This window comes from Pelophylax lessonae, assembly GCF_965119305.1.
Source record: "Pelophylax lessonae genome assembly, chromosome: 1".
NCBI classification, from domain to species: domain Eukaryota; kingdom Metazoa; phylum Chordata; class Amphibia; order Anura; family Ranidae; genus Pelophylax; species Pelophylax lessonae.
The window spans coordinates 516,798,392-516,812,582 of NC_138768.1; the positions used below are offsets into that span (position 1 = coordinate 516,798,392).

The 14,191-nt window shown below is 39.9% G+C and overlaps 1 protein-coding gene across 1 annotated transcript in view; it reads left to right on the forward strand.

The window, feature by feature from the left end:
• Positions 1 to 14,191, forward strand: part of PCSK4 (proprotein convertase subtilisin/kexin type 4) — a gene marked incomplete at both ends in the record, with an annotated part of 193,199 nt that overhangs the window by 86,034 nt on the left and 92,974 nt on the right. Inside the window, 3 exons of the mRNA XM_082247179.1 lie at positions 5,524 to 5,600; positions 8,360 to 8,448; positions 8,556 to 8,728. Coding sequence (XP_082103305.1) covers positions 5,524 to 5,600; positions 8,360 to 8,448; positions 8,556 to 8,728 — 339 coding nt within the window. The remainder of the gene's footprint in view (positions 1 to 5,523; positions 5,601 to 8,359; positions 8,449 to 8,555; positions 8,729 to 14,191) is intronic.

Genomic DNA, 14,191 nt, shown 5'->3' on the forward strand with positions numbered 1-14,191 from the left:
CATGAGCTGTCATGCAGAATCTTGATTTTAATAGATTCCCGGGCACTAATTGAAAGTTCAGTGTTGTTGCCATGAGAGCATTGTCTGTGAAACCATATCTCAAACTGCTGCTAAGATGATTCTATGATGCAGACTTGATCGCTCACAGGAAGTCTCTTTGATGGAGTGGGTATCTCTTTTGCGCTGTCATTTTGAGTGATAAGGAGAATGTTTTGGATTATTTCAACAATATCTTTACAAGTGCACATACTGATTGAATTTGGTTTCTTTCTGGTGTGAGGAGCTCTGATTATGGCCCAGCCTAGTTTTGGCTTTTGGGGCATACGGATTGTCATGAAGCTCACCTGTGGCCTCTTGGAATGTCTCTTCCCAGTAGATGCATGATTTTGGTATTATTTTCCAATGGTGGTACATAGACCTGTTTGAAACTTTAAAGTCATTTATGAAATGTGCGTCTTCCGGTGTAAGGATTTTCTTTCTGCCATTAGATATTTCATTGCACTTGATACGTTTAGGAAGACTAATGCCTTCAGTCGTTTTTTTATGTCTGAAATAATGAAATCCCCATCAGAGGCGATTCTTCCTGCTGTAGAAATTGGGGAAGAAACTGCGCTAATATCTACAAGTGGAAGCAGCAACTTAACATGTGACAAGCATCAAAAACATAAATAGAGGGGGGAAGCTGCGCTAAGTGACACAAACATATATCAAGAGTCCAAAAAGTCCCAATGTTTGTTATAAAATTGTTGTTTGATTCAGAAAGTCCAATAAAGTATATATTCAACCGAATATCCACCCGTGCAAGAAAATGAATAAATTTACTGCTTACCAGAAGTAGCAGTAAAATATGCCTTGAATAGGGATTGACCGAGCCAGATGAAAATCTACGAAGGATTCATCCACAGCGATGGCCGTCCCAGGATCACGATATATTATGTGTGTGGATGAAAAACAAATAAAACATAGCGTGATACTGTATAATATTCAGGTGAGTCACTCCCGAATGTGCCAAAGGAAAAAAGGAAGGTGCTAATACAGCCCACCACCAACACAGGCTGCTTACCAGATGTTGATATAAATAAACAAATACACAGCAGTTCAAAGGATGATAGAAGCTATGAATGCACCACCACCTTACGTGTTGTAATTACCAGATAGTTGTTAAATGAAGGCAGATCAATATGAAGGCAGATCAATATATAGTTCAAAGAAGGCCCTATGGATAAGCCACCACCTGGATCTAAATGCAATTACCAGATAATAGAAACACATGTGCATAAAGAGTAACTTCCAATGAGCTGAGGACCCGCTGGGAAGCTTCACCAAAACAATCTGCTTACCAGAGATAAGCCAAATGAATGCCAAATCTTATTTCCAGATGTCCCCGGGGAATATCCAATCTCTCAAACACTAGCGGTCCCTGATGGTGTAGAGGCCGACCCACAGGAATGGCTCCAACAATCATATAAAAGCAATGATGGAGATATCCATAGTGTAAACCGGTTTATTTAAAAATAGACAATAAAGTATTGCACTTACATAGAATGCTTAAAAACTGCACTGAATCGGAGCTGCCGGCCGGACAGTTCCAAACACCCGCCTGAGCCTCTCAACGAGGTGACGTCAGCACGCCGCGACCAACGTACGTTTCGTCAAAGGATGACGTTCTCAAGGTACGGGCCGATTCTTCCTGCTGTATCTACTGTGCCAGTACATGTGTAGTACAGAACTTTTCCCCTTATGTTGAGCATGTCAAAGAACTCTGAAGTGGAAAATGAATGGCTGCTTTGGTTATCCAAAACGGCATACATCTAGTATTCGCAACCATCTAACTGTTGGCCATATAAACAATGAAGGGGAGGCATCCATCCCTGATAGATGACAAAAATTGCCAAATAGGCCAGAAGTGGAGGAGGTGGGAATTTGAGTGATGCCAGAAATCATGTAATCAATAGGAATAATGTTAAATAAAAAGTTATACATTTATTAACATGAGTTAAAACATCCCCACAAAGTGGGAGTCAAATGACAAATGGTTAAAACAACCACATAAGCGGTCAAACCCAGGTAGCACATCACAGCATGGGTCTGACAGTGTTAGTGCACAGCAGAGTAGAGTCCCATTGGTTCTTGTCCAAAACCCCAATGCATTACAACTTATCCAAGTCGTCTTCAGGGGGATGCTGGACAATAGGATAATACTGATATCTATGTGTGTGGTGACCAGTGCTCAGGCAGGACTCCTAGTCATATAAAGTAGTGATCGGCTGATATCATTTTTTTTAAAGCCTATACCGATATTGTGGGCATTGAATATTGGTATTGGCCGATATTTTTGTACATTTAAATGTTTTTTTTTTTCTTGACGGGTACTGTTATGTGGAGGGATCTGGGGGGTCTAAAAGTCCCCAAACCCCTCCTTTGCACTTAAAAAGCATTCAAAACGCCAAGTTTGGCTGTTTTGAATGCTGTAATTTTTTTAGATTTGGCGCCGAGTACCCGGAAGTGATGTCATGACATCACTTCCAGGTTTTTACATGGAGACCCGATCAGACTCGAATGCGGCTTTGAACGAGTCTTTGGGGGCCGTGCAGGCTGGTTGCCCGGGTCTCCCAGTGGGACGGGAGACCCGGGCGAGCCTTGTAATGACAGCCGAGCGGCTTCTCAGCCGCATCGGTTGTCATTACAAGACAGCCGACCGTCGGCTATGGATGCCGGTACCAGGGTGATGCCTCTAGCTGCAGGCATCACCCCGGTACAAGCACTTTCCCGAAATATCGGCAATATCGGTAACCTCAGGGGCAGATTACGCTATATCGGGGAAAGTGCATATCGGCATTGCTGATAATCGGTCAACCCTAATATAAAGTACAGCTTTATGTCCCTGTGGGAGCAAGGATACAGATTGAGCCCCAATCCAGCCCTTGTAGGGAGGAGGCACAGCTCCACCAATGATGCTGATTAGCATACACAGGTCTAGCATACAACCGCCATGCAACTGCAACCAGCAAGGAGAGATATCAGTATTATCCTATTGTCCAGCGTCTCCCTGAAGAAGACTTGGATAAGTTGAAACGCTTTGGGGCTTTGGACAAGAACCAATGGGACTGTACTCTGCTGTGCACAAACACTGTCAGGCCCATGCTGTGATGTGCTACATGGGTTTGAATGATTATGTAGTTGTTTTAACCGTTTTGTCATTTGAGTCCCACTTTGTGGGGATGTTTTAACTCATGTTCATAAATGTATAACTTTTTATTTAACATTATTCCTATTGATTACATGATTTCTGGCATCACTCAAATTCCCACCTCCTCCCCTTCTGGCCTATTTGGCAATTTTTGTCTATACATTCTGACAGCTTTTTCTGCTTGTCCATGAAGAAACCCTTTCACCAGACATTGTTTGCAATGGTTTTCTGTGAAGGTCCTTCGTGATATATCTCACTATAGCTTTCGGCTATGATCTGACATGGGTGTAGGATATTCCGTGGATGTAGAGTCTCGTGCCAAGGGGCTTTGTAAGACAATGCTGTTGCATTCTAAACACTTAACTGTAGCCCTGCAGCCTCGGGCAAAGTACTCTGTGGATGCGCAACATTTAAAGCAAATGTCATGGTTCCCTAAACTCCTTGTGTTAGTCAAAAAGCTTTCCTTTGAATGCATTGTACTTTCTGAGATATGGTTTGCTGTGATTGAGACAGTAAAAGTTTGGATTGTTTCATCTTTCTTTGCAGTCACTGCTGGTAGCGAGTGTAATTCTTGTCTTTCTAATTGAGACAACATTTCTAGAATCTCTGTATTTAGCGGTCAAGATTTATCTTTTTGTAGTTGGAGGGCTAGGAATGCTTAAGTCAATAAAAGAGACTGGTGGATCATACTTGGCTTTGGCTAACTCTTTGAAAAGGAGAAAGGTGGAAAGGAAAGTCGACGGCTGCTTATTGTAGTTTAAACCCACACTTGCCAATTTTTTTCTGAATATTAAATGCTAATTTTGCTTCGACTGGGTTAACAATGTATGCAGCGTCTAAGTAGCTAAACACTGATAGACGTGGGTCTTCCTTGGCAACTTCAAGCTTAAGAAGATCGCTTAATTTCTGGAACTTCTGGTTGTCTTGGACAGGTTTGGAAAGTTTTGCAGTCTCCTGAACAAGGCAGGCTTAATAACTTAAGAGCTTCCATACCTTTGCTCTCTCCAATCAGGGTTTTGTTTGGTTTAGGGATATGAACAATTTTTTTTTTTTTTTTTTTTTAAGTCCCTTAATACAGTCTGAGGACTTAAATCATCTGATTTTGACAAATCAAGGTCTTGAATAGGTCACCTGCTGAATTGGAATTCTCTATAGGCAGCTTAACTCCTTAATAAGCGGGCTGTAATCTGATCCTCAGTAGCTTCTAAGCCGATCTCCTAGTCTGTAATGTACTCACAAAGAGTGCAAAGAAGACCATGTGGCTGAGTATCTGGGTTATTCTTTATTGCAGGATGTGCTACATCCTTCTCATGAACATGTGACATAAGTTCTTGCTACAAACAAGAACAAAGAAGGGCACACTGACCTAGCGCATTATCCTCAATATAGGCTTTATTAATAGAACATAAAAATGGCTACTCACAAACAAAGGTGTAAATCAGTCATATCAAAACCAAATGTTTGAGTATCCAGAGCAGTCCATGCGAACGTACACTGTCCTTGTCGGATGGCGGCTGACGCGCTTCGAGGCTTCGTCTCTTCCTCAGAGCCACTGTGCCATGTCCAACTCACAAGTTTAAATAGAGTATGGCCCAAGTCTCATCAATGGGGCCTTGCGGACTCCTCCCTCTAGGGTGTGGTTACAATGTTTTTAACCCTTACCACATATATCACTGCTGTCAGCCCTCAAAGGGGTGGATTCATAGTATTCATATGATACATTCATATGATACATATACCATATTCAAATGTGCTATACAAATGACACATGCTAAAAACCTATGCAAAGATGCGAAAAAAAGTAGAGAAATAGAGACCATTTCAAATGATAAAAAGTATTACAGATAATTCAGATAATAAGAACACACATACCCCTTATAAATCCCAAGAGGTGTTGCTGTTTGCCATGGATACATCACATTAGTACTTCTGCAGCCTATTAAGCAAATGGGGGTGGTACCAAAAATAAGAGTACTGTGCCTTCACATTCCTTTATATTAATGTTATTCCAAGATCACCCATATATTGCTATATTGCAAGGGGTGAGGGAAGGGGCTATCCCCTATTGGATTCTGAGAGCAGGAGCTAGGTGTTATATACACTATATCGTTTTGGAGTTTTTATAAGTTCATGCTAGCCTGGGATTTCTAATTTTCATCCCTGTAGCAAGTTAAAATTGCAAATTAAAAGGGTGTATATTACATAAGTAGCATCTGGGAAAAGGCCTATTGCGTAGTGACTAAACAACCTATTTTCTGGTGAAGCTTTTTCAGACAAAAATAAAATTTTTAGGGATATATCCGTCTTCACATTATGAAATGTTTATTCTTTAGGATACCATGGCAAGCTTTGATTTCAACGATAATGACCCTGATCCTCAACCACGATATACCCCATCTAATGAGAACAGGTGGGTGTGTGTGTGTGTGTGTGTGTGTGTGTGTGTGTGTGTGTGTGTGTGGGTGAAGGGGGCTCTTAAAAAAAAAAAAAACCCTTTGTCTCCAACGATCTCTAATAACCTCTCTGACCCTACCCTTGCAGTAATATTACATTTTAGAAAATCTAAAACATTACCAGCGGGACTGGAGTCTCTACCTTTTGAGAAGATCTAACAAAGTTTCCTACGTATAGACTTCGACTTGTACATAAAATATATGAGAAGGCTAAACAGCTGCAGAATGTTACTGATTTTACTTCATACAGTCAGATATGTTTGAATGATACATACCTTGAGCTAAGTTACAGTATAGTGGTACATGGCAAGCATATAGTGTCACTCACCTGCATCATATTTTTGATACGGATGAGCTTGTACCTTTTTCCATTGTTCAATCCCAGTTTATTCTCCCGTATAGTATGTATTTTTATTACTTGCAATTCAAACATTCTGTTATTCCAAGGTCCTTCTACACTTTGGCATATGTCCCCTATGCCCATATTCAATTTAAAGTAGAATACGGCTACAACTAAGGGTTTTATATTCAGGTGCTATACGTTACTTTTTTAATGCATATTTGGAAGATCATCCCATGTGTCTAAATGGGAGGCCCAGAACAGTGGGAGGAGGCATTAGTCTGTACAGATCTTGCCTTTTAGGCATATTGGGTGCTAAATTTCCATAGATATCTACCTGAGCGACAGCTTGTAGAATATTGGGTCAGGCCTACAAACTTATCTTGAAATATTGGAAAATGGAGACTGTACTGATTCCAGAGGAGTGGTTATGTAGTATTTGTATCTCAAAGATATGAACAGCTAATCTTTCAGCACCGTGGTTTCTTTATTAAATTGTAAAGAATACGGAGAAGATGGTTGAATACCCCGGAAGTGGCACCATTTTATATAATGCCACTTAGACAATCATGGTGCCTTTTTATTTATTAACATTACTTGCATAGCGCCATCAATTTACGCAGCACTTTACCTGTGTAATGTACATTCACATCATTCCCTGCCCTCAAAAGAGCTTGCAGTCTATGATAATAGTGCCTATAAGGGTAAAGGATGGGAGAGCAAAGAAAAAAGAGAGAATGTTATTTTTGTATGGCTTATTTTTTCTCTTTTTTTTTTTTTTTTCTGTTGATGCGGTGTTGCTGGGAGGTAAGAGCTGGTAAAGCTGTCTCTGCTAGAGTAATATATAAGCAGAATCTGCTGAACAATTCTGTTATAAGTTCATGGTCATTGAAGTGACCATGAGCTTATAGCAGAGACCTGGCCAGCTGCAGGCAGTGCTGTAGGGCCATATGGACCTGGCAGAGCAAGGGTTAAAGGGTAATTTTTGAGGGAATAAAATTGCACATAACGTACAAAATAATATAGCAGATACAATATGACTGGTGTTGCAGTTGTAATTGAATGTTACAAATTACCTTTCCTTTTCAATCTAAAGCTTCTGTAATTGTCTGTAAAATGCAATATGGCTTCCTTGAAGCATTCTGTACAAGGATGATGTACAGAATGCCCCCCAGAAATGTCATTTCCTGCTTGTGTGATTTGGCTCACTGATTTTTGCAGAAGTTTGCACGAACACCCAGACTGAATGTTGGATGGCAACGAGCAGTTCAGTAGAAACCAGCTGACATTAAACCCATGTATACTGCAGCCGGTCCAACAGAAGTCAAAGGGGCATGGCCAAAAAAGGTCTGTCAACCGACTCCCATACAGCGCTGTCAGCCAATGGCTGAGAACAGTGAACGGAGTGTTCTGGCTGGCTTGGTGGGGGGGGGGGGGGGGTCGGGGTGTTCGGCCTGGTCAGAACACAATAGAACAGCAGGGGAGATCACTGTAATATCAGATTTCTAGTACAACCACTCTGACCTGAGCTGTCAGCTTTTTTTTTTTTTCTTTCAGCCGCCTGGGTTGAATGAAAAAATAAAACTAGCAGTGTGTACTAGGCTTTAGATACACTTTAGATTTTGGGCATCCCCTGCAACACAAATGTCATTTTTAGTGATATATCTCTAAAGGGAAATCACATCTAAAGAGATACAGACCCTGCAATTTTCCTCATTAGAACCCTGCAGGTGCAGCAGCTGAGTGATAATTATGAAATCACTGCCATACAGATTCACTCAGAACATGGACACAGACAAACTTAGCAGTTATTTCTTCAGAATAAAAAAAAAGGTAAAAATCTGCTGGTTAAAATCCCTGCAATGTACATAGATCAACCAGAGGGGAATTTTTTCTATTTTTTCAACAAAAGTGGAGTTACTCCTTTTTAAATATTCATTCATGTCCAACGAATAGTAAAAATATAATTTTTGCTTACACGTGATTGAATTAATCCCATCTTAACTTTTCTAAAATTCAGTTCACATAGTGAACATGCTTTATTAAGTAAATTAACTACAGTGAAAGACGAGTTCACACTGGTAATTACAAATTCCAGAAGGCTGCAATCTGTATACTATGCAATACAATTCAGCATACAATATGTCCCAGATGGTACCAATCTGTACACCATGCTCTGTATTTTAAACATTCATGGAGCAATGTATAGTTTGCCTATTGTATGTTGTGCCTCTTCCTGTTTGCCAAAAAGGTGGATTAGGTTCATCATCACGTCTATAATGTGTAATGTATGTTTTGTATGTGAAAGATCTATTTCTTTCAAGTGTGTACCTGACTTGAACATGCTTGTTTTTTGCCGTTTTACATATTTCCTAGCCATGGAACACGTTGTGCTGGAGAAGTGGCTGCAGTAGCAAATAATGATGTCTGTGGTACAGGGATTGCATACAATGCAAGAATAGGAGGTAATACATCCCAAAAGCTTCATAATACAAAAAAAAGACTATAAGGTGGCATTCACCTGATATTGATACATATCGTTACTTTCATTATAAATTGATTTATTCCCTAGGCATTCGGATGCTTGATGGTTTGATCACTGATATTATTGAAGCTCGGTCTCTAAGTCTGAATCCACAACACATTCACATCTACAGCGCAAGCTGGGGACCAGAGGATGATGGCGTGACTGTTGATGGACCGGGCATTTTAGCTATGGAAGCCTTTTATAGGGGAATAGCACTTGTGAGTTCTGTATGAAATACTCTAATTCATTGTTCAGTTGCCTTTTTTCTCTTATCTTAGTAGCATCAACTAACTTCTTTGCATGAGTTATTTTACATGTGTTCATTTTATCCCATATTTTCCTCCTCAAACCAATCAATATATGAGAACAAAAAATGTTGTCTGCAATACCTCTTCTGGGTGCAATGCCCTGATTTTTTTTACTCTTTAAAAATTGTACTTATTTTTTCTGACTATAACCTAAAAACAAAAGGCTAATTTTTTTTAAATTTTATTTATTTTTATTTTGGATAGAGTAGGGTTGCCACCTCATCCCTTTAAACCAGGACACATATTAATTACACAGGTTCTGTGGGTAATATAATGCACATGAGGCACTAAATGAGTTTAATTACTACCTTAATCAGCCACATAACCGGTGTAATTAATGTGTGTCCTGGTTTAACCACTTTTAAGACCAAGCCTATTTTTGACACTTTGTTTACAACCTAAAATCACCTTTATTTATATATATATATATATATATATAATATATATTATATTTTTTTTTTTTAGCAGAGACCCTAGAGAATGAAATGGAGATCGTTGCAATATGTTTTTCGCACACCGTATTTGCGCAGCGGTCTTCCAAACGCAGTTTTTTTTTTGGAAAGAAATTCACTTTTTTTCAATTAAAAAAGAAAACCATAAAGTTAGCCTAATTTTTTTCCATAATGTGAAAGATAATGTTACGCTGAGTAAATGGATACCCAACATGTCTTGCTTCAAAATTGTGCACGCTCTCGGAATGGCGACAAACTTTGGTGCCTAAAAATCCCATAGGCGACAATTTAAAAATTTCTACAGGTTACCAACTTGGAGTAACAGAGGAGGTTTAGGGCTCAAATTATTGCTCTTGTTCTAACGATCACGGCGATACCTCACATGTGTGGTTTGAACACCGTTTACATATGTGGGCGGGGCTTCCGTATGCGTCCCCTTCTGCGAGCGAACAGGGACAGGGCGCTTTAATTTTTTTTCCTATTTATTTTATTATTTTTACACAGTTTAAAAAAATAAATACATTTGATTATTTTTATTCCTATTACAAGGAATGCAAACCTTCCTTGTAATAGAAATAGGCATGACTGGACCTCCTTTATTGTGAGATCTGGGGTCAAAAAGACCTCAGACCTCACAAGTACACTAAAGAAAAAAAAAAAAGGTTAAAAAAAAATTGGCTCTTTAAATCGGTTGCTAGGCAACGACGTTTGACGTCGCTCCAGTCCTCCAAGACCATAGAGTCGAGTGAGGGCCATCTTGCCCTCACTCGACTTCCTGTCTAAGAGGATCCAGGACCGGATCGTTTTCCCCGCTGCCGGCGGGTCCGGTAAGCAGGGAAAAAGGACCGGGATGCGGCGCGGGGGGGGGCACCTTTCCGCCGCACCGCAAGGGTGATCCCGCAGTGAATCCACCGCTGGGATTACCCTTACCTGAAAGCCGATCGCCCACCGCTTTCAAAAATACTGGGGTTATAGCAGCTATCTGCTGCCATAAGCCCGGTATTTAGCGTCAAAGGACCGAAGTAAATCGAAGTCGGGCGGTCGGTAAGTGGTTAAAGGGATGAGGTGGCAACCCTAAGGTAGAGTGAGGGGAGGGGTTGTTTTTATTACTGCTCTATTATTTTTTTTTTTTTTTGCCATCCATGTTTTATTAGGGAGATTTCCCTTCACTTTACTGTTCCATAACCAAAACAGGAAGTGAGAGAAAATCCCTTTGAAATGAGGGAACCCTGGTTGTCATCAGGGTTACCAGAACTTGTGTGTCCCCACTTGAAGATATCCCCTCAATTACTGTTCTGAGGACAACTCCATATTTGGGAATTTTATTTCACTTTTGGTGATAATAGTAAACAGGACAAATAGGGTGAACCTCTCTAACAAGGCCACATACTACAATAAAATCTCTCTTCACTTTCTCGGCTCCGTGAGTTATATTTTCATAGACCCGCCGCTGCTTTTATATTTTGGAGCCGAGATCAGGCAAGTCAGAGGGGTTGCAGCAGTGATGATTTAATGTACCCGCGACAACAGCTAAAAAACACTACCCCGTGAAACTTCCCTACCCTCCGGAGCTGTGAGCATGCGCAGTGGTAAGCTACTCAGCTGTTTAATGACTTAGGTGCACAGGAAGTAACGAGGGTAGGGAATTTTCACGGGTAGGGTTTTTTCACGGAACACCGGCCTGCTAGAGCCAAACAGTAAACCAATAAATGTACCTTCTCCTGCAACACAGTGTTAGCTACAAAATATATGCCCTTAAACATGTGCAAGGTTAAAAGGACAATCAAGCCAGTGATACTAAATAAATGCTATCCTATAATAATAATAATAATAATATTAATATTATTATTTTATTTTATTATTATTCTATAATACTAATGATATACTTTGTAGGTGAATACTTGTGAAAGAAATCTCTGTGTGTAAAGTGTAGTGACTAAACCAATAAATACAAATATAAATTGATAAATCTACATCTATATAAAGATATAATAACTCCACCATGGGCCAATAAGGTGCAATAGCAGAAGGTGCAATGGCAACAAAAACACAATTTTAGTAATAAATGTTCATATTGAAAAAGTCAATTGTCATAACATAGTCCAAGTGGATTGATTAAATAAGGGAGGAGTAGTGTTGGTCCCAGAGGAGATGCTGAACACTGTCATGCAGGGAGTGGAAGCCAGAGTCACCACGAGTGCACGGGAGATAGAAGTCAAACTCACCAGACGGAATGGATCCTCTCGTGCCTTACGGCAGATGGATCACACAGGCTCAGGTGGTCTCCGTGACCAATGTATCAGTGGCGCCTGGATACGTCCTCCCTTTACTCCTTCCTCTTGTATCTCGAGTTACTCAGTGGGTTAGGATGTAGATATAAAGAAAAAAAGGATCCTCCTAGTGAGTTCCATAAAAACGCTTTATTAAAAAAATCTGGATCAAGCTTCGGTACCGACAAAAAAAAAGTATATATGTGTATCCTGCGTGTCTAAAAAACAAAAAAACACCCAGGCAGAGTATGACAGAAGCCGCGGACTCCGATACAGTGGTGTCCCGAGTGTATGAGCAGAGGAGCGCCGCACGAACTACCAATGTGCGTTTCACCTGCTACTTCTGCCTTGTAACCACGTGATCAACATGCGTTCCAAATTGACGGGTTTCGTCACAAGATGTGACTTCTTCAGAAAATGGAATGCACATACTCTAAACTCACTTCCTTATATGTGAACGCAAATGCTTGTATTGGCCACTTTATGCATTCACAAGAAAGGGAAGGGAATTAACCTCCACGGCTACGTTATACATAACACTAATGTATTGAAGGAATTTATTTTAACCAATGAACACTTTGAAAATTTGAAGTAGATTAAACTGAAAAAAATGAAAGATAGATAAGACTATATTGAATTAGGATAAAAAAAAAAAATCTAAACAAAAATGATGAATGGTAAAGTGAAATACAGTAAAACCTTGGTTTGAGAGTAACTAGGTTTTGAGAGCGCTTTGCAAGACCAGCAAATTTTTTAAATTATATTTTGACTTGATATACAAGCGATGTCTTGATATACAAGTAGCGTCATGTAAAAAAGGAGAGGAGCCTCTAAAGTGTAGCAATATGGTTACATTTAATGAAGGTTCAATATTTAGCAACTCACATGGTTGATGATTAAAACAGGCACATCTAAGTATGCAGGCATCTGGGGTAAAGCTGTCCACATAGACCATCCTCTGCACAGCCATCTTCATCATCCCTTCCCCGCTGCACTCCACGAGTGATTCAAAGCCTCACTTTCTGATCGCTCTACTGCAGGCTATTCTTCCCGGTCACGATTGCAGACTGACAGTGGTGAGAGCCGGTGGTTCAGAAGATGGTCTATGTGGACAGCTTTAACCCGGATGCATACTTAGGTGTGCCTATTTTATTTCATCAATGATGTGAGTTGCTAAATGTTGAACCTTCATTAAATGTAATCATAATGCTACACTTAGAGTCGCCTCTCATCTCTCTTATATTCTGTAGCTCTGCTAGATTTTGCTTCTAATCGCCTTGGGAAGGCTGCATATTGTGGATGGACATTTTATGGTTACACAACCTATCACATTGCTATAATCTTTGTATATAGACTATAAACTGAAGGACTTGTGGAATGAATCAGTTTCCATTATTTCTTATGGGGAAATTCGCTTTGATATAAGAGTGCTTTGGATTACAAGCATGTTTCCAGAACGAATTATGCTTGCAATCCAAGGTTTTACTGTAACCCCACTACCAACAATAAATCTATTATAGTAAAATTATATCGCAGGTGCCCTAACACATGATATGAATAGGCATATAAGTGTGAAATTGAGTGTATATAAAATATAAAAAAAAGTCTTTTGATATAAATTGTGATAAAAAATTATAATAGAAGGATTGAATATAATGTGAAAAAAGATGAATGCTTTCTTAGCCAAGCCTCATTCTTGCTCCGGAATTGCTATGGCAACCATATCCCGCCTAGCATAGCAGATCTGTTTGACGATTAAGGTCACATGGGTTTTAGGAACTTCTGAATGGGACTATAATCTCACGGTGTCTCCGTGCAGTGCTGCAGACAGAGGAAACAATGAACATGACATGCTTATTAATGGACTTGTGGCACAAAGAGCATGCCGTGAATCAAAGGGGAAGATGTGTATGCGAGGGTGACGTCAATTAATAGAAAGGGACAGATTACAAACAAACAGAAGAGGAGGTATAGTTGCCTCAACACACAGCGATTTGCATTGTATTCACTGATGATTAATACACCCATTTTAATACACAATCCAGTGTAGGCTAAATAAGCACAGCTCCAGATCAGCTGAAATCCATCCAAAAAATGAAACCATCTTGTTAATGCATATAAAAGTTGCCAGGAATTTTTCACATTGCTACTATGTACAGTTCACAGCGTGGTGGTGACATTGGCAACATGATTTAAAAATGCTAGAGAAGGCTACAACTCATTTGAGACTTTGATGGTACCAAGAAATAAAAGGGAAAGAACAGCAACCATAAACGTATAATAACATTTGTTCCATGTTTTATTTTGTATCACAAAAATGTTTCCTTTGGCCCCATTCACATCTTAGCGTAGTGCAGCGCCAGCTGCTGCAGTTGTTTTTTTTTTTTTTTTTTTTTTTTGTGTAGCGTTTTTTGCAGTGGCTCTATTCATTCTCCAAAAATGCTCCAAAGAAGCTCAAGTATCAAATCTTGGCACAGAGCCAGGAGCATTTGGCATTGCCATTTCTGCTGCCATTGTAGTGTGTTTTGTCGCTGAACAATCGTGGCAAAAATCACACCGCATTTGGGGTAGCATTTGCCATCACAAACACGTCCCATGTTTTGCCGCAACTCTGGAACTTGAATTGTGGGCGGAATGGAGCCTTAACAGTG